This window comes from Nanorana parkeri, unplaced genomic scaffold (genome assembly GCF_000935625.1).
Source record: "Nanorana parkeri isolate BGI_ZX_2015 unplaced genomic scaffold, ASM93562v1 scaffold256, whole genome shotgun sequence".
Taxonomy (NCBI): Eukaryota; Metazoa; Chordata; class Amphibia; order Anura; family Dicroglossidae; genus Nanorana; species Nanorana parkeri.
The window spans coordinates 805701-827480 of NW_017306524.1; the positions used below are offsets into that span (position 1 = coordinate 805701).

Sequence of the window (21780 nt, forward strand, 5' to 3'; positions counted from 1 at the left end):
ATATATTATATTGCAGCTTACTAGTCCTTAGAAGTTGTTGCTGCATTCATTTTTTTCAAGATTTTTTACCATTATTTTCAGCAGGTTATCCTTCCGGTAACACACTTCCAATTCAGGGGTGACACATCTGTATTGTATCTATGAAGAAGCAACATTGTCACCATAAGACAGGACTACAATAACCTCCCTATGTCCTTTAGAGGCAGGGGGTTCTGTAGTCCTCAAAGATAGCTAGAAACGTATCAGCCCCCATGTACACTTGAGCATGAGTGTTTCAGGGAGTTTTGAAGTTTTTTTGCCCTTTTAACTCGTCTTAGCTTGAGTTCTTTAGGCATTTTCTTCCATGAGAGTTTTTGTTTTACCCAATAGAAAGCTTGTTACTAGAAAGAAGAGACAGCAGTTAGGTGTGAAATCATGCAAAATGCACATTATGCACCTATTAAATAGTGGACCATCCCTACATAAAAACCTCTGCACTCCACCTATGGAGAGGAGTTAAAACCATACTTACCTTAAACCTGACTTCCACCCATGGTGTCTAGCTGTGCTGTTGCAGTCCTTCCAGCAAGATCACAAGAACAGTGAGGGATTCCTAATTTTGCAAGAATACCTTCCTAAGGGAAATTGGGATCCACATTGTTCCCAGGATGTCACAGGAAAGATTGTGACATTGCCTCTTCTGTGTGGGCGCTGGGGGTATAAGGTAAGTATATATTTTTGTACTTTTTGGCAGCATTTTTACAGAAAGGCAAAACACTATTTACTAAGCGGATCTTGAATTTAGAGAAAGGTTTAACTTGAAAAATATATCTGACTTCTCCAAGTTTAACTGATCTGTTTTGGTGGGACAGATTCTCCAGAACAGGATCAGCCAGTACTAAACTAGGTGCTGTTGCTGGGTGTCCTTTACTGATCCAGAGGTTTTCATCATTCTCATCATCACCTATCATCATAGTTAGGATTTCGGCAATTGCTTGGTGATCCTGGCCTTTGCCATAACATATTTCCTATTTTATAGTTCCTATATTTCAAATGCCTTGCTTCTTATACTACTTGGATTTTTTGCGATATTCAATTACAATAGTCCTTTAACCACTTGCCGACCAGCTGTTTACACCCCCTTCCTGGCCAGGCCATTTTTCAGTATCCAGCGCTGTGGTACTTTGACATTTATTTCACCATGCAACGCTGTACTGAAATGAATATTATACCATTTTTTTGCGGACAGATAGAGCTTTTTTTTGGTGGTATTTAATCACCACTGGGGGTTTTATTTTTTACTATATTAAGGAAAAATTACTGACATTTTTTTACATTATGTTAGGAAACAATTATTATTACCCAATTTTTGGGTAAAATATAAAAGACGGGGTCACGTCGGGTAAATAGACACCAAACATGTCAAGCTTTAAAATTGGGTGCACCCGTGAAATCGCAAAAAACTACCATACCCAAAATTGACAATGGTGACGATTTAAAAGCTTTTACTGCTCATTAGTTTAGTGTTATCAATGATTGATGGCCCTAGAATTATTGCTCTCACTCCGACATTTACGGTGATATGTAACATGTGTGGCGTAATGGGGGAAACCGTCGTTTTCAAACGTATGCGCACCCGACGCATGTTTGTACGCATGTATGTATGGGTCGGGACTTTAAAAGAAAATTGTGGGGGGGTTTTTAATTCTTTTTCATGTGTGACTTTAATTTTTATTTTAAAATTTGAATCTTGTTTTCCAATTTTTTTTTCATTTAACGCTATTCTTATCACATACGCGGCTAAGAAACCCCCGTATGTGATAACAAAGAGATGTGACAGGTCCTCTTTATGGGGGCATCAAGGGTCTCCAAGACCCCTAATTCACCTAGGGACCCCCAAAGAAGCTGATGAAGCAGAGACCTGCTTCATCAGCTTCTCTCCAGCTGGAGAGTGACACAAGAATGCGGAAGTGATTTAACATACATCACTTCCGCATTCTGACAACGGAGAGGGGATGGAGGGAGATTGTGTATCGATCTCCCTCTGATCCCCTGTCAGAGAATCACCATGCTGGTCCCAGGCTTGCACCAGGTACAGCGGAACTCGGGACCAGCGGTGGGGGGGTTGTGGACGGGGGGTGCACACCGATCGGCACCTTATGTAAACAGGCATCGCTGCCTGTTTTTAAATTTGGGCAGTTTCCCGCTCGCGCGCGTGCTGCGTGTGTAGGTGGGGCCAACAGAACGTCTTTTGACGGCCTGTTACATCCAGGTTAATGTACTGTATTTTATTTTTAGAGCACTGTAATGCTTGCACACAAGACAAATATCCGTACAATGGAATAACCGCTGACCTAACAAAAAGATAAAGTAGAAATGAATTGTCATTATATCAGATAAAGGATTCTATCTTTTATGAAACAAATGACAGACACTTCTATAACAAACCACTTATTTTGTGAAAATGGCAGCTATTCCAGGCTGTGGCTAGTATCTGGTTTGATTAACAAGTGGTATGAGATTGTAGGAAATTCTTTCTAAAAACATTGTAATATTTTTTTAGTGTGCAAATGCCTTTGAAATGTTCTTGTTATGGGTAGCATGACCTGGAAGAGCCTGTCCTGAGGGAGGTAGGAAAGTAACCCCTTACAATTGGCACTGGAAGACTCATGCTGTTTATTAGCCATGCACTACTGAGGTAGATTTTTATAGTTACCTTCACTCAAATTTATGTACTTGATATTTATACTGGTTGTCAAAGAACAGGACAATAATTCTAAACATGCACAGAATAAGGCTTATTTAGGATATTTCTCTTTTCTCTGTAGAACAAAAATTACCCTTAACTACATATTCTCCAAATGACAGCATCACCATGCAGAAAAGTTGCCCTGGGTTAATTAATGCTGACTAAGCACAACTCTTACATCTGATTTTTTTGTATCTGTGGGCAGCCTTAAGGTGCCCATACACCTTACAATTATCTGCAGATTTTCTGTGGTCAGATGGAAAAAGTGCAACAGATTGGCCCAGGTGGAGATTACTCCATCCACACAGTTAAGTGTAGATGGAGGAATCTGTTGCAACTTTTCCATCTGACCATAGAAAATCTGCAGATAATTGTAAGGTGTATGGCCAGCTTTACAATATTGGCTATATAAATCGAGTTGTGATTCAGCAGGGCATAATGTCGCTATTAATTGTCAAAAGTAGTTACAGTTTTGCAAACATTTTCATGCTCTAATGACATCCCAGAGATCTGATATCTAGCAGGTTAAAAGACGTCCGAAACAGTAAACAGATTAAGGATTTGCAAAATGGGAATTTCATGGATTAAATGTTTTTATCTTCATGCCATTCACCCTCTAATATGTTAATTCACAGACCTCTCTGTTCTATGACTGTGAAGGTGAGAAGCAAGTCTTAAATTAGCTCAAAATGCGTTACATGCTTTGCCATTTCATAATGAGTGTGACAAATGACCTCCTAATGAAGAGGCGATAAGCTATCATAAGTGTGTAATTCGGTTGGTCATTAAGATACTATTGCTTTCCGTGTTTTTTTTCTTCATTTTTCTTGCAATAAGAAGTCAGCGTTACATTTGCCAGATGTTATTCATACACATTCCTTAGATGCTTGTGAATTTAAGGATATATATGTGCTTGCCCCTGCTTTCTGAGAGTCTGCCAATCATTTATGAACTAGACTCAAGCCCTAGGGAGCATAGTCCATAAATGCTTGAATCGCAAGATACAGAATATCTAGGTTGTGCTGCCCATTATCACAGTGGCTTTGTGGGTTTGCCTTGCAGCAATAGGGTTCTTGGTATGAATCTCAGCCAGGACACTATCTGCATGGAGTTTGCATGTCCTCTTTGTGCTTTCTTTCTTCTGGGTACTCGGGTTTCCTCCCATACGCCATAGACACAGATTTTTTGGCCATTGTCTAAATTATCCCTAGGCTGTGTGAATCTAAAAATCCCAACTGCAGCTTCCTATGCCAGACTCTGGGAACACAGTATTGAGCAGCTAATGCAGCTTTGGTATGCAGTTCAGGCATGGAGCCACAGAAAAGTAAGGCATTAAGGTTAGAAGTGCACAAAAAATTGCAACATTGTGATGCTAGTAGGGAAGCTGACCATTATTTTGACACGGTCAATTCAAATGCTTTTGTCTGGACTTTAGCTATAGGTATTTTATATGTCAATCTAGAGCCCATGTTAGTACAGAGCTTCAGAAAGGACCCGGGAACAAATAATTTCTGGTTAATAGACAGAGGAACAAATAATACTATCAAGAAGCAGAAAATGGCTTCCCATGCTGGAAAGGGCAATGCGGAATCCCTCCTTCTTTTTCTTGGAAAGTATTAAGTATTTGTTAATAATACTCTTATATGTAGAACTGGCAATACAAAACAGAATAAAATGTTGTGTGGATAGAAATTGTGCTAGAATAGAAATGTTTAAATAAAATAGTAGCCATACATTCAATAAACTGCATGTTTAATGTTACTATACAAAATCGCCATAGCAAACAGCAAATTACTGAAGGTGTGCTACTGTAACTTTTAGCCCAAATGTTTTTACAGATGTCGTTATCGCCTTTCCCATGCCAAATTCGTAATTATTTCACTGTAGCCCACTACAGTCCCACAGTATTTCTCCCAAAAAATTAGTAAATGTTGTAATTGTTTATTTACCTCATTTGATCTCAGTTTAATGGCTTGTGATGTATAATGAGGCGTGCTTAAATCCAATAAGACTGACTGCTGTTTCCCATTTTGCTTTTTGGCTATCCCGCGGGTCCTGATCTGTGCACTTTAATGTCTTATCCTTCTCAAGTTTTGCCAGGAAGTTGAAGATTACCTGTGGATTTCTATGTGTCCACAGGTACACATATGCAGGATGGGACCTGAAAGTGCACATTACAAAACTTTCAAAACGGAGACTTTTACTAATTCATAGCAGTTAAGATGAGTTACTTTTTACAGGCCATACAGTGGTCAGTCATTACTGAGTATGACCAGTGTGATTTCCTGAATTTCTCCCCCTGACCAGTGCCTGTATTACCACTCTTTAACAGTTGGCACACCCCTAGCTTTTGTCAATTGGAATATTACATTTACAGAGCATGCAGTTGCTTAGTGAATGGGCCATGGCCAGTATATTTTCCTAAATCCTTCCCCCAGACCATGTATTGCCGCCATGTAACCAGACATCTTGGCAGGAGTCAATTATTAAACAATAATTGAAGCCAACAAAAGGGAAAAAATATCATGGTTATAACATTTTCAGGGAAAAAATTCCATCAGTACATTAGATATGATTGTCTAGATCTGGCCTGTGTAACAGGCAGCCTAAGGGATTTTCTTTTGTGGCCCATGAGGCAGCCCCTGGCAGCTGTGTCTTTCTATTGTGCATGACCAAGTTGTCAAATTGACAGCTCAGTCCTGCAGATTATACAGTGAAAGCGTGGCTGGTGACAGCTCTACTGTCAGTGACATCCGTTCACACTGCGTCAGAATAAATAGCAGACTGTGATGTATAGGAGCTGTTGGTTTGACAGTTTGGACCTGTTCACCTTTAATTTGTAAATTAAAGCTACTGCTTGTTTTTGTATGTACAGTATTTGGGGTTCTGAATTAAAAATGGGAGGTGCAGACTTTGGTATTCTTGCCTGCCAGAGAACCTTGTCACAACAATGCTGTGAACCTTCGTATAGCCTAGATATCTGGTGTGTATCAAGGGGTTGATTTGAAATGCGATCTCCCCATTCAACTTGTTGATATAAATGTGGTTCTTGGGTCTTTTTAAGCTGGACATCATCGGTCTAGATGGCTAAAGGTTAGCTTTAAATTGCCATTTCATAGTTTAGTGTTGGATATACGAAATAACTAAACAGATTATTATAACTGTTTTTTCATTTTGGAGACAACTCTGGCTGCATGACAAATCAGACGGAACAGAAGATCATTCTTCTTTCTCCAGTTGTACATCCTGCCAGTGTCCTGTATCCTATAACAAAATTATCAGTTTTGGATAAACTGATTATTAAATGTTTTTACAGTTAATTCACTTCTTGAACATAAACTGCTTAATATCTTAAATTGTGGATAATGAGATGCAATATGGTTAAAAAAAATGTCAGTCATAACAAATACCTTGTCTTATTTTCTAGGTGCGTTACACTGGTGCTGCCGATAGTGTTGTACAGTTTATTTTCTACCAGCCCATAATACATCGCTGGAGAGAAACCGATTTTTTTCCTTGCTCAGCTTCATGTGGAGGAGGTAAAAGAGACTTTTAAAACAAATACTTATTGGTTCTTTTATTGGAGACACTTATCTAGTATGTTAGTACCCATAAACATTGCACATGCTCAATATTAACAGTCAAACACACAATGATCAGTTTGTATTAAGGAGCCCAATAGGTCCCATTGAAACATTCCACGCAGCAATACTCAGCGAGAACCTGGATCCATGGATTCATGAATGTATGCGTTATGTACCAAATTCTGGCCCTACCATTTGCAAGCAACATAGGAATCACATTCGTTAGACGATGCAACATATTTTCATATTTCCAGCACTTAGTTGACAGGAGAATGTCCTTCTGAGGTTTTAGCCATTTGTCTCCAAGGTTTGATAAGTTATATATGCTTTTGTATACCATTGTTATACAGATTGGCTATTTGGGCAGTTGTCTACCCTCTGATAGTCTAACCATTGTCCTCAGATCTTTTTCAAAAACCACTGATGTGTTTTTATATACAGTAACTCACTGGGTGCTTGTTTTTGAGACTGTAACATATATAAATCCCCAACACTATGCAGTTTATGAAATGCTGCAACCACCATATCTGGCACCAACAATAATTAAGCTGTCATAGTAGCTTAGGCCATACATATTCCAGATTATAGTGTTGAGTTGAACAACTTGTGAACCACTAGACATTTTCTGTATATTGTATGTATTTGCAGCAACATAGTTGCTGTTTGCTTTAATAATCAAGTATACCTAATAAAGTAGCCATTTAGTGTATGCGTTTTAGCTACTTTACTGTTGATACCCGTATTTATTAGAATTGTGCATTTGTTAAACAATTTGAACTTGCAGTACTGGGAATCTTGGCGACTGTCAGCTGCTTTTATATGAGTTTCATAGTGATGCCACTAATGATCATTTGCAAATGCATAATTTTTTTGTATAACAGGCATTTTCAGAGCTGCTAATGTGTACCTTCTCATGTGCACTAGAGTAGTTTAATCATCTTGCATGTCATGCATGGTATAGATGAATATCTATTACATCTAAACAAGTATCATATAAATGAGTTGTTGCATAACTGCTTGTTATGAAGACTTTACTCTTATAAAGCAGTTCTAAAAAAAAACATGTCAGGTTTAGTGAGCTGATTTTTTTCTTAATATGGGTTTCAGTGCTTACCAGAGATCCTTCTGCCTATGACTGTGTGGTTTTCCTCCCTGTGCTCATATTTCCTCCTGCAGGCCAAAAATGCAATGGTGGGTTGGCTGGCTTGTACCCAAAACTGTACCGTAATCTATGTTTCTGTGTGTCTTTATAGCTGTAGAAGGGACATTTCAATGTTGACTCTTTAACCCCTTCATGACTAAGCTAGTTTTTAGTTTCTGTTCCTAAATGACTGACACACTTTTTACATTTTTGCTGTGTGATTCTTCCACAGCAGCAAGTTTTGATTATTATTATTATTTTTAGAAACGTAGACGATACATTTCACTCAAGAGATACATTTTGTATCTAGTGGTTGAAATGTATCATTTAACATCGTGCCAGGCTCTCCAACTGTCAAAACGAATAGCAGAGAGGTGAGTCACTGCTACCTCTCTGCTATCTTCAGCTGTCAGATACGGGATCGCTATTTAGCGAACCCGTATCTGAATGTAAAGGCTTCATTCTTTCATTCATGAAAGAAAGAAGCTTTTAAAAAAGCTTAACTATCTCATTAATGAATGTCTCAATAGTGAGGCATTAATTAATGACTGGAACTCCTGAGAATCAGCAGTTACCAGCATTACAGAGGCTAATATAACTCGGCACGTACAGTGTACGTGGCCAGTCATATAGCCACTTTGTGACAGGACGTACACTGTACGTCTCCCGTCACAAAGGGGTTAATTACAGAGACTGAAGTAGATGTGTTCCTTCATAGAATAGGCTAGCAATATATAACTACATAAATAAATAAGTGAAACGAAAAAAAAAATCATGGAGCTGAATTAAAGGATTTTGAAGCACATTGATAAAACTGTGAACACTTTAAAGGACACATGAATGGTCTCTTATCTTAGCTATATGCTGACTGATAGAAGATTAGATGTAATTGAGCTGCTGTTAATGACGTGGGAATTTGGCTACTCACACTGGTAGGCAAGGATCATCTGCCAATCTGGATTTTAATTACCAAAGGCAGAAACCCATGGCAACCAATCCATTTTAAAAGTTGCTGCGGAAGGATTAATGAAATTCGAAACTTGATGGCGATCATTTACATGCAGTTGCCCTTTGCCCTATGTGTTTCAATAAAAACATTTATTGGATGCTGATGTAACCAGTTTAAAGGAGACATGTACTGAGACAATTATGTGGGCTGCCATTGCTAATCTCTCCTTTTAAAAACTCTGATCTAGTGGTTTCAATGCTTTTCAATCATTAAATGTATTTTGCTAAATGCAGCTATTGTAAGTACCGGAATATTACCATGAGCCCCTTGTAATCCCTGTATAGCAGCACTTAGACAGGAGAGGGAGAGCAGAACTTGTAGAAAATCAAGTGTGTTGTATACAAATGTGCTGACAAGAAACATGCTAATAGGAGGAGAGAGTTGAGATTACCAGTTTGCTTCTGCTCCATCACTGTCCAGTCAGCAGGCTGGGGGTGGAAAGAGGACATCACTGGCTTCCTTTCACAGTCTATAACTGTAACAGAGAAAGTGTTATTGTCTACCTAGCTGTGCTGCTTGCAAATACAAATCTCGGAACTGGTTGGACAGAGATACAAACCTTTTGGCAGGTAAAACAGACCCTTATAGCTTACCGTCTTTTTATTTAGCTGTTTGCCTGGAGCTCATCCTTAAAGTGACATTAAACCCTCAGATTTTTTAACATAAACCAATACTGTAATGTGTGCCTTACTGTAATCCATGGTTGTTTCCCTTCTCTTTGCTGCTCTTCCTTTTAAATCCTTATCTCTTCTCATGCTGGGGGAGAACTTCCCTTTGCAGCTGACTGCCTCTTCCTGTAGTGCTGGCTCAGGTTGTGAACCTACACTCAGACACCATGTATCCATTCCAGAGACAAGGCAGTCTGCTGCAAAACAGAAGTTCTGCCCAGCATGAGAAGAGATATGGATTTAAAAGGAAGAGCCACAAAGAGAAGGGGAACAACCATGAATTACAGTAAGGCACACATTACAGTATTGTTTTATGTTAAAAAAAATCTGAGGGTTTAATGTCACTTTAAAAATAGTTCTATATAAACAGTTGTACTACATATCAGTCTAGTAAGTAAACAAATAAAGGCACAGGTGCATATAATAATATGATAAGTTGTCTGACCCACATCGCTTCTGTATTGATGAACTGTCTTCCACAATGTAAAATAATTGTTATGACTTCAGAGATTATTTAAATGTACCATATATCCTTCTGAATAAAATACTGTTATTGCAGGTTATCAGTTAACATCGGCTGAATGTTATGATTTGAGGAGTGGCCGGGTGGTGGCAGATCAGTACTGCCATTACTATCCTGAGAATGTCAAACCCAAACCCAGGCTCCAGGAGTGCAACATGGACCCGTGCTTAGCCAGGTTTGTCTGCTCTTATCAATCTCTTTTCAATTAATATAAAGTCAGGTTCTGGCCAAAAACATTTCTTTTTGTTTGGATATACTGTAGTGGGGAAGGTTTTTAAATGCTCAATGTTTAAAATGTGTCTGTACTGTGTGGACTCTGAAAACAATAAAAACCCAATCTCTCTGTTGGGTTTTTATTGTTTCCCATGTCATTTGAACCAGTGAGGACGCGTTTTTCATTAGGAAAGTTCTTGACTAGGTTTTTTCTTCTATGTGTTCAATCTATTTCCAGTGACCCCAGTCTTCTCATTTCTTGTCCCAGTTTCACAGGAGGGTCACTGAGACACACAGTGAGGAAAGAGGGGGATCTTCCCAAAAGAGTCAAAGAACAAAAAAGACCTGATACAAGTTTCCAACTACCTCCCACTGTATTCATAACTAAAAGAAAAAACAATCTGTCAGATTTTAATATTATACCACATTATTTCCTGGAATGAAATGTGGTATAATATTATAGTGTGTATATAGTATGAAAGAAAAGGACTTTGGAGTGCCCCTTTTCCAACCCTTTTAATATTTTTTGTTCAGAATTATAATTTGTTATTATAAAAAGTATTGTTTAAATAACAGCGAGTTCATTTACATTATTATAATGTACGTACCTAATAGGGGTTTATTGATAAATATTGGAGCTTATTTTTGCCTGCAAATTTTCCATTAGGAAAACTTATACAAAAGTGGCCACAGTGTGTAAATACAACACCATAATTAAATATTCACAATAATGTATGAGTTATGTTGATGTACTATTTTAGCTATATAGTTGTGTTCTGTATAGGTCTTGTATCTTCATATAGGGCAGTGATGGCAAACCTTTTTGAGCCCGAGTGCCCAAACTGGATTACTAAACCAACGTATGCGTCTCAAAGTGCCAACCCTGCAATTAGACCTGAATACTGATGATTTCTTTCAGGAAAACCCTTTATACGACTGTCTGAACTAATTATGTGCTTAAATCTTAGAAGAAAAATACAATACAAGAGGTTTTACCTAAACTACAGAGTGACATGTACCTTTGTACTGTGCTAATGAGTGAAGTGTTCCAGTGCAGTGTGCTACTAAGGTACATGTCATGCAGCACAATGCAAGAGAACAGTCTTTCTACACCTTGGAGTCAGTGATGGAGCCCAGGGGGCGAGTACAACTGTGAACGCTGTGACCCTGGTATCTCTGCCACTGACTGCAACTCGTAAAGGAACTAATCTCAGCAATACATTATTCAGCAATGCAGAATACCGTCAACTATAGAAGACTACAAATCCCAACAATACATTACACAGCAATGCAGAATGCCACAAACCATAGAGGGCTACAAATCCCAGCAATACAATATACAGCAATGCAGAATACCACCAACTATAGAAGACTATACATCCCAGTAATACATTATACAGCAATGCAGAATACCACCAACCAGAGGACTATATATCCCAGCAATACATTATACAGCAATGCAGAATAACACCTACTATAGGGGACAACAAATCCCAGCAATACATTTTTCAGCAACGCAGAATAATACCATCAGCTATAGAGGACTGCAAATCCCAACAATACATTTAATAGCAATGCAAAATAATATGAAGCTACATACCCTGTGTTGCTCCGGGGTGGCAGCCTGATGTCTCCAGGATCTCTGGAGGGTGGTGTGGGCTCTCAGGTGAGCTGTGCCGTTCTCAGATGGGCTCTGTGGACTCTCAGGTGGGCTGTATAGTCTCTAAGGTGGGCTGTATGGGCTTTTGGGGGGCTGTTCGGCTCTTAGGGGGGTTGTGCAGCTCTTAGGGGAGCTGTGCGGCTCCCACGGGGCGGGGCTGTGTGGCTATCGGGGGGCGCTGTACAGCTCCCAGGTGATCTGTGCAGATCTCAGGATGGGGGGGGGGCTGTGCAGCTCCCAGGGGGGTTGTTTGGCTCTCAGGAGGGGAGGGGGGAAGCCTGTATGGCTCTCACATGGGATCCAAACGTCCCAGGTCGCCTCTGCAGTCAGTACGCGATCCGGGCAGGTCACAACTCACAATCAGGCAATGGCAGCGACCTCTAAACAGGCATATTAGACGGCCGATCGCAGGGGCCTCTCGGGGTCCTAGCGAGGAGGAAGCAGCCGTCTAATGTGCCTGTTTAGAGGCCGCCACCGCTGCCTGATTGCGACCAGCCCGAATCGCGTACCGAGGCAATTCGGGATGGTCGGATCTATTTCCATTTGGGGTTCCCGAACCTGGGCTCCCGTGCCAGCAGAGGGGGCCCCGTGTGCCGCAGGTTAGCCACCACTGATCTAGGGCATTGCAAAATTCCAATGACTGGTCTCCAATCTCATTCTTAGTGCCCCGTGTTCAGGCTGCAATTGCTTTTTTTAATGTTGATTTCTACTCCAATCCCCCTCCCCTCCCATATTTGATAATTAGTCTGCAAAATGCAGTAAATCAATGCAAAGAGCAGGGATGATGGCATAATCCAGTAATCCATGGTAGCTAATTAGATTTCAATTTACTGTAGTCAAGTCAGATAGAATGTGATTGGCTGGTATGGTTTACAGCAGGTTACCTCAGTATTGCTGTTTTCACCAACTTACCAAATAAACTAGAAAGCAAAGAATACTGTAAGCCATGGTATTGTCCCTTCAGTGTATTTTTGCCTGTTTGTCACGCTAAAAGATGGAAAACCACTGCTGTATGGCCATTTTGTTCATCTCAAGCTGGCTTGTTTGTCCTTACTCTACACTATACAGCAAAGAATAAGCCATACAGAGATGGATGCTATTTTGCCAGTCAAGGGATTTATTCTTTTCTTCTTTCTAAAGTGCTTGCAATTCTACTTTTATTTTTTTGTCTTTTTGAGCAATTACCTCTTAACTCTTGTTGAAACAAGTTGCATAGACAATCCACCCATCATTGCAAGTTTCCTCACCTCTAGACAAAGCAAGCTGTCTTGATAATAAATGACACTCTCAGGCTGAGTGGGGCTAACCTTTCACTTTTTCACTATAGTGTGCTAGAAGCATTCACACACACACTGGTATTTGTACAAGCCATTACTTCTTAAAAGTTTTCAGAAGCAAACAGAATGAGAACAATCAGCGCTTGTAGCATGCAGCAGCATCTCATTAGATCTGTCTGCCGTTGGCATGTTTTTCTTCTGTTCGGTCAGGGGCCCATATATGTGCAATCATACCTTGATGAGGTTCGTTTTTGCTGTATGTTATATTTTGGATTTTTTTTTTGTGCATACTCTATACATTTTTCCTCCCTGATGATATAGAGATGCCAATAATTATATATTAATGAGAGGCTTTAAAGAATTCTGTTTCTGTCATTATGCTACCTCTATCCTCATCCTCCACCGAAAACCTTGATTAGAGAGATTTATTGGATGGTCAGTAACAAGCTTCTCGTTTATTCATGCAAGCAGAGCAGCTTTGGCTGGGTAATTTGTAGAACATGTATTATGAACATATGTTTGTCTGTTCCTTGAAATTCAATAATGAAGTTTACTTAAAATATGTACAGTGGCTTTACTTCTTTTCCCTAAAATGAACAGCGTTGAATAATATCTGTTGGTAAGTAATCTTTTAAGGGGCGTGCATGTGTATACTTGAATGGTCTTTGCTCTAAATTCTATTAAATGCAGTAAATATACTGGCCCTGATGTAGAAACAGAACACATAATAGTTAAAATTGGTTTGCAATTCCAACATTTTTAATGGCATGATCTAGAGAAGCCACATGCATACATCTCATTCTTGCCATAGTGTTTTCATGGATTAAATCCAAACAATCCCAGCAGGGAGTTGTAGCTACACACTGACTTTATTCATATGGTCCATATAAGTTCACCAAAATCAAGATTCTATAAGAAGAAAAAAGTATTAGAATGTCCTGGGAAGAGTGGATCAGTAATTTTATTTAAGGCCTTTTGCTGCTCAATATGGATGGGTGAATCAGCCTAGGTTCAATTCCAAGGCCAATAGTCTCGTAAAATTTGAAAATTGGCAACTTTAATTTGAACCCCATTGAAGTAAATGATACAGGGGCAAATCTTTAAAATAGATCCTGACCATTTTCAAGGATAATAGACAGGAATTGTCAAACAAAGGGCATGGTGAGCTGTGCAATGCCATGTAGGACATGTACCAATGCAACCTTTTTAAAAAAAATACCTTTCATTGGGGTGAGGGTTTTCTTTATTATGCAATTTCAATGGGGCTAATAGTGATGTAGGTTAAGAAGCTCAGGGCAGTTTTGTGGATGGCTTTGTATGTTGTATTTTATTCATTGAGCGAGTGGAAACCAGTGGAGGGATTGGCAGAGATGGGTGGGGGACACTGAGCAGTCGGTAAGGTGAATGAGTCTAGAAGAAGCATTCATGATAGACTGAAGAGGAAATAGTGTGTGTAAAGGTCAGCCAACAAGGAGGGAGTTGCAATAGTCTAGAGATAACTAGGAAATTAATTGGTAGCTTGGGTTGTCATTGGTTAAGAAAGGGCATATTTTGGAAATTCTACAGAGGTGACAGTGGAAACATTTGGATGGTAATTGGATTTGGGGTGGCAAGGATTGGTACATGATTAAACCTGGCACCTTGGCATGAGGGGGAGGGGCTGATAGTTGTGTTATTGATCTTGATAGAAAAGTAATTGGAGGAGGCATGATGGGAAGGAGGGAGGACATTTTATAAACTCAGTTTTAGAAAGATTTAGGGGGTTATTCACTAAAGAGCCCAAGGATCCAGCCGTAGCTTCGGCTGATCCTTCGGCTCTCTTCAGCCACCAGAGCCCTTCGGTCGAACTGAAGGGCTTCTGTAGGGCTATTCACTATTCAGTATTGAGGCATCTATAAATGAAAGTTTAAGCTTTTTCAGACACCCGATCCCTTTTTAGGAATCGGGTGCCTGACAGTGATAGCCAGTACAGATCTGGAAATCCCGATGTGTGCAGGCTCTTTGCTACAATGTTTCTGCATAGAAACATTTAGCTACATGTTTCTATGCTGACACAATGTTTCCGCCTTCTGATCATTCTGGAAAGGATCAGCATGTAAGGATCAGTGTCACTAAAGTTATTATTGGCTGTTCCTAAGTTTGGAGCAGCCTAACAATAACAAAAAATTAATTCATCCAATTTTCAAACAGTCATAGTGAGATTCATTCACAATGACTGCTTGATATAATTAAGAATAAATAAAATAAAAGTGTAAAAAATGTTATAAAAGTGTAAAAATAAATAAAGTGTAAAAATAAATAACGTGTAAAAATAAATAAAGTGTAAAAATAAATAAAGTGTAAAAAAAAAAAATGAATTATGTAATATATTTTTATACTAATAATATTGTAAAACGTAACCCCTTAGAATAAAAATGTGCAGCTGAGCTGCAGAATTTTTTTTCACACTAAAGCTGGCCATACACCTATAGATTTTCTGCAGATTTTCCATGGTTCATGGGAAAAAGTGGAACAGATTTCTCCATCTAAGCTAAACTGTGTGGATGGAGGAATCTCCCGTTGGGCCAAGCTCCAGTATCTTGCTAGTTGCTGGCTGTCAAAAATACCTGAACGATCTGATTGGATGCAGGCATTGTTCAGGTGTTTTGAGAGCTAGTGGGGCCGACTAGCAAGATACTGAAGCTTGGCCCAGTGGGAGATTCCTCCATCCACTGAGTTTAGCGAAGATGGAGGAATCTGTTGCACTTTTCCCATCTGACCATAGAAAATCTGTAGAAAATCTATAGGTGTACGGCCAGCTTAGGGGTTTACGGCGAGTCCTCTATGGTCTGCAGTTTGCAATTGCTTTTATTAAAAATCAATGTTTGTATGTTTTAATACAAGTTTTAGATTGGGATAAATAAGGTTGTATAATATGCTCTCTATTGGGAGTAATCTCCCTTTGTGATGTATATATGAAGGCAAAAATAAACTGAAAGGAGTTTTTCCCCATCACTACTCTAACAAACAAACAAAAAAATTTTTTTGCTATAAAAAAAACGCTCAAAGAACAATAATGTGTTGATCAATATATTTTATACTGGCGTATCTTTGATAAATGTAAACATGTTTTAATTCATGGTTTATACAAATGTTTGTGTGCATTCTTAACTGACTAGATTTTACCCATATATGACACTGAATGACTGTTCCCAACACAAGTACCCTGCAAGTTGCTGCAGTCAGTGCCTCAGCCAAGGGTATGTTTATAGTACCTGCACATTATCCAGACTTATCGCCCTGCACAATCTCTTCTGTTGTCAGTCATTTTTACCTCACTTCAGGTCAGGAATGACTTTACCAAATGCCAGAGCACACAGATGGTTTCCTGGTTTGGAAAAGGACTAGCTCTATCTATGGTGATAGGCCAGCAAGGGGTCCCCAGAGAGCAGTTGTTGTATCACTTTTTTAGTTGGATCAAACTAAGTGCAAGGCTCTGATGTTTTTTTTCTGGCCTGTGTGCAGTGAAAAGGAGCCTGTTCTGTGGATTGTATCGGGCTCTGTTCTTCAAGAGATGAATAAATCTATATTATAAGGACAAGTATTTAAGAATTCTCTGAGTAAATCACATAGGTCGTCTCAGTTCATCCAAAAGTTGGCAGATTTCACAGGATGTTACCAGCCGTTTTTCCTCTTAGCTTGTCACCACCTCATGTTCATGCAATTCATTTAATTAGCTGTACAGTGCAATGAGTACTGTGCTGCAGTACTATCACAGATGACCTCTTCCAGGAGAGTACAATCATATACTAATTAAAGGGCTCTAACAGCGATGTGACCCATTTGCTTCTATTTATTCACAAATTCAATTATATTTATAGAAAGCTGACATTTAACCTTTGGCCAATAACAGAAATAGCAGTAGTAGTCAAAGCATTAAAGATTAGCCAACCAACTGGGGATCCACTGGTTTGCCTTTAGATACGCTAATTTAACATTTCCTGAGCAGTTTCTCCAATCCTCTTGATTGACCTCATTCACAAGAAATCAAAACAGCTACTGGGTTTCCTCATCTCCTTTAGTCTCCATAAACTGGGAAATCAGCATGTGCATATTCAGGTGAATCAAGCCTCATTTTCTCTGTAAAATATTAGATTTTACTTGCCTGCCAGGGGATTAAAGAACAATTTTCTTATCTTATAATCATTACAGTTGCAAAAGAAAGCTTGACAATAAGTTTAAAGTAGAGATCAACCCTAAATTAAAGGAGAACTATGAGGTGAGTGCTTTTCACTCACCTCATAGTGCTAGCCGACCTGTGACAATGAGACTGTCACAGGCTGGCTCAGTAGATCGGGAGGTGAGCGAACACATACCGGGTTCGCTCGCCTCTCGATCCTGTCACGGCTCTCTGCCGTGACAGGGGGAGGGGCTGGATTCCCCTCTCCCCGCTCCGATCTGCCAGCGCTGACTGGCGGAACGGACGGGGGAGGGGGCGGGTACAGCTGGCTCTGCCTCTAGATAGGCAGAGCCAGCTGGGCGGATCCCGTCATCTAAGCTGATCCCGGATCCCGTCATCTGTAGCTCGCGGTATACTGAGCTTAGGGTAACGGGAGGACGCTATTTTGTGTCCTCCAGTTACCCTAAGGAGGACTATGGGGAAAAACACTGACCCCATAGTTCTCCTTTAAGGATATCGAGTTTGCTAAAGCAATGTGTTTTATTAATGATAGTCATTTTTTTTAAATAAAACACTTGTTTTCAACTTTTTGCATCCTTTGTTGTAACTCAGTGCTGTTGATCTTCTGCAGCCACTTTCTGTCTACATGCACTCCAGTAATGGCTACATGGCTTTTTTTCAAGGCAGGTGTCCTGATGGTCACAGCAGATGGCCATGCCTGTGTATTGTATGCTGAAACAGCCACTTGTAGCCTCATTTTGAAGTTTATGTGGCAGTAGGGTTGCCACCTTTTCTTCAAGCGAAACCCGAACACTTTAGAGACGCGCAGACAATTTTTGGGAAAAATGGCTTATTCATATCTAAATAGCGCCACCCATTCATATGCAAATATTACAGGTGAGACTATTTTCAGTGGGGGGCCAGTAGCCCCTATGTTAATTTTGGTTGCCCCTGTCTGTCTGACATCTTGTGTCCGGTTTTCTGCTGCCATGAAACCCGAACAGAGCATTCAAAACCCGAACTGTCCGGGTGAATCCTGGACAGGTGGCAACCCTACGTGGCAGGGTGACAACACAGGAAAATAATTTGAAGATAGGGACACATCGTTTTCTCCATATAACACAAAGTGCCTGAATAAGGTTCTTCATGGCTGGATCACCAGCTATTATTTTACTGAAAGGTGCGATACAAATATTTCAAACATGACTTTTGTAATGACATACATGATAAAACTCCCAGTTTAACTCAAAATATACCCCAGTGGTTGACGGAAACCAGAATACAACAAAGACACCTGTTAAAAAGTTTGAGATTTTAGTGGTTGGATTTACAAATACTTTAGCATTTAACTAACTAGATTTTAAACCAGCAGCAACTTGAAGTTTGAAAAACAATTTAAAATATAGTTGTAAAGTGTATGTGATACAGCAGTAAAAGTAGCAGTAGTTACACTTGCTGCTAGAGATTAGGGCTTCAGGGAACAGGGCCTTGAATGTGACTCTGTATAGCTATGAACTAGTGCTGTTTATCAAATCATTCCTCAAATGACCTGCTATGGGCTTTTCCACTATTCACATCATTATTTCTTCTTGCCCTCCATTATTGAATAAGCCTGTTAATGTTAAACAAATGTGGAGCCACCTCAGTTGTGACAGCTCAGTATTTGATTGATAGAGTCAGCTCATTTGATTGATAGAGTCACAGTTACTTTTCAATTGCAATAGAATGCAGATGCTTCTCCTTAAACACATATTCAGTTTAGCTTATTTTATTTTAGTATGCATATATCTGTAGTGGTCATACCAAGCAGCACTGTTACACATATTACATATGTTTGTTTATGGTTGATAACTAGAATTAACTGAACCATAATATTAAAGTGACACTAAACTCAGGAGTTAAATCTTAAAAATACATTCAAGTACCTTAACTATTAACAAAATGTATCTTATTTGTGTAACACTCAGCTGTAGATCCTCAAATCATCTCTGAACTGGTGCTGACACTGTCCTTCCTTCTGGAGGGTGGCTACTTTTGTCCTCCATGGTCCCTGTGTGTGTTGTAAAGTAGCCACCGCTCCACGCTCGCTCCTGTTATGGACTAAAATCTCATCTTTAGTTTACCTATTTGTACTGAGATTGTAGTCCATCACAGGAGTGAGCTTTGAGCGGTGGCTACTTTACAACACACACAGGGATCATGGAGAACAAACGTGTTGTCTGCTCAGGAAGTGTTTAGCATACACATAGTAGTGACCCCGCTTAAGGGACAAGTGCTGCGTCTCTTCCATCTCAGGCACTGGCTCCCCCATCAACAGAAATGGCAGCTACACCCCAACTTTATTAGTCACCGCACAACCCCTGCAAGCGCCTCCATTTGGCCTCCTTTTACTCTGAAGAGCTTAAACATAGAGTTGACTATGATTTAGATCCTCAGTGTGTAAATGTGTTTATTTTATTAAAACAGACCTTTGTGGGGCTAAGCAGCCAGAGTACTTCTCACCAGCCTGCATATATCCTTGGACATATTAGCTCTTAACAAATGCCAGAATTCTCCGACTGCCAGTTCATGCCTGCAAAAATAAACTTTCATGCAGAAGTATATATATATTACCACTGAACAACAGTACAATCTATGATTGTAACAAGTAATCAACCACCATCGTCTGTGCATGGACACATAAAAAATCCAATGCATTTAAATGAAATTGATCAATCAATGTAAATGATCATGGGCGTAACTAGGAATCACAGGGCCGCAGAGCAAAATTTTGTATGGGCCCTGTGATTTCTAGTTACGCCCCTTGCAGATCACACCTGAGATCCCAAACAGCCCACCTGAGAGTGACCCTGCAGAGGCCACCATAGGCTCTCTATGCTGGGCTCTGCAGGGTCTCAGGTGGGCTGGTCACACCCCTGCACACCTCTTACCTGTCAGCCCTGATACTGTGTCAGCCTCCTCCACCGCCGGGCTGCGCCTCCTCCACGGTTGCTAGCGGGCCCTGCCTCATCTTCCTTTGCCGGGCCTGGCCTCCTCTGCTGCCGATGCACGGCCCAGCCTTCTCCTCCGCTGCCGACGCCGGACCCAGCCTTCTCCTCCACAGCTGCTGGCTGTCACTGACTCAGCAGCAGCTGTGAGGAGGAACGCACGGCTGCACAGATCACTGACATGTTGTCAATGATCTGAACAGCAGCCCGTTCCTCCTCACAGCCGCCAGTGACAGCCAGTAGCCTGTGATGCCATAGTGATCCAAGCGGCTCACACACCATCAGGGGGACCCCTTTGTTCCTCGTCCTGGCCGGGCCCCACTGTGCCCCGGGCCCCATAGTGTCCGTCTGGGTCGCTATGGTGATAGTTCCGCCACTGGCATGCTGCCCTATGAACAATAAATGGATATGGTCGCCTTTCATACAGGTTCTAAGGAATTTGGTATTGTTATCATACTTTGTAATTATTATCACAAAACAAGAAAACATTGTTGGAGGCGGCATTACACTTACCACAAAATGCAATCTACTAATCAGGCTCATACAGAGAAAGAGGAGATGACTGTGTCTAACTTGAGCTACACATTTGCACGATTAGGCTGCGATAATGCGCACAGTGCAATGCACAATAACTGCTATCATGCACTGTGATGTGCTATATAAAATACTGCATGTGTGAATTAATGGTCTGTTGTGGTACCTGGTGCCTTACATATTAACAGACAACATATAGCATTGGACCTGACTGCTGTGAATGGGCCCGTTAAATCTTGTTATGGTGTTTTTCTGCATTCCTTTTGTATTAATAATACCTTTTTTTTTTTTGTCTTACAGTGACGGTTACAAGCAAATAATGCCCTATGATCTTTATCACCCCCTTCCCAGGTATGTCCATCTTTTGTTTGCAATAAATAGAACTCCTGAATGAACGCTTATACTGTGTACAGTTAAAAAGCAATCTTTGGTGTTATCACTGCAAGGATCTAGTCTGGCATTCTAAGGACCTGTGAGTCATCATGTCTAATACAGTCTGTTAAACGTGAAAATGCCAAGGCATATTTGTTACTATTTAGAAATACTTTTTTTTTTTGTCAAATATTTATATTACGTTTTTTTAAAGTTATATGGAAGAACAAAAATAACAATTTTAACAAACAAAAAATTAAAAAAATGTATTAATAACAATCCAATACAACATATAGTGGTCATAGTATATTTCAGTAAACAAAAGATGGGAAGAAAAAATCCTAGCGGGGGCCCAGGTCCAACTATTATAGAAAAAATGGCATCGGGCATCCAACACAGGCCCAGTGCACAGTAAGTGTCAACTGAGAAATACTACTAATAATACTGAGAAAATAACCAGTGTGTGCAATGCTGAAAATAGAAAAAACTAGAGATGTGTAGGCTTGTTACATAGGTAGGAGACAGCTTCTTTTTAACATGTCTTTGACTTAGTTAACTGGATTACAATTTCCTTGGTCATAGTATTTTTACATACAGACATACAGCATGTTCTCTTGTATTCGTTCTATGAGTGTTGGCATTCTTTGGTTAGCCTAGGCCTGTAAAGAGTCTTATGCTGAGTAACGGCAATTCAGGGTTTTAGCAGAGACATGCATGATCCAATACAATGAAGGAAGACAGTGAGTGACAGCCATTTCCATTCACCACTGCAGGAATTACTTACATTGTGAGTCAATGTTGAAAGCCATTTCAGGCAAGCTTTGGTCTCTTAATTTGCTGCAGACAGAAATGTTGTTCATCATGTTAGCATAACAGAGTGTAAAATCACTAATCATGTTTGAAATTGTTTTAAATTATGTTAACG

The 21780-nt window shown here is 40.0% G+C and overlaps 1 protein-coding gene across 1 annotated transcript in view; it reads left to right on the forward strand.

Annotated features, from left to right (window-relative positions):
• ADAMTSL1 (ADAMTS like 1) overlaps nt 1–21780 on the forward strand; it is a gene marked incomplete at its 5' end in the record, with an annotated part of 230910 nt that overhangs the window by 81012 nt on the left and 128118 nt on the right. The window contains 3 exons of the mRNA XM_018556868.1: nt 6156–6267; nt 9690–9828; nt 20784–20834. Coding sequence (XP_018412370.1) covers nt 6156–6267; nt 9690–9828; nt 20784–20834 — 302 coding nt within the window. The remainder of the gene's footprint in view (nt 1–6155; nt 6268–9689; nt 9829–20783; nt 20835–21780) is intronic.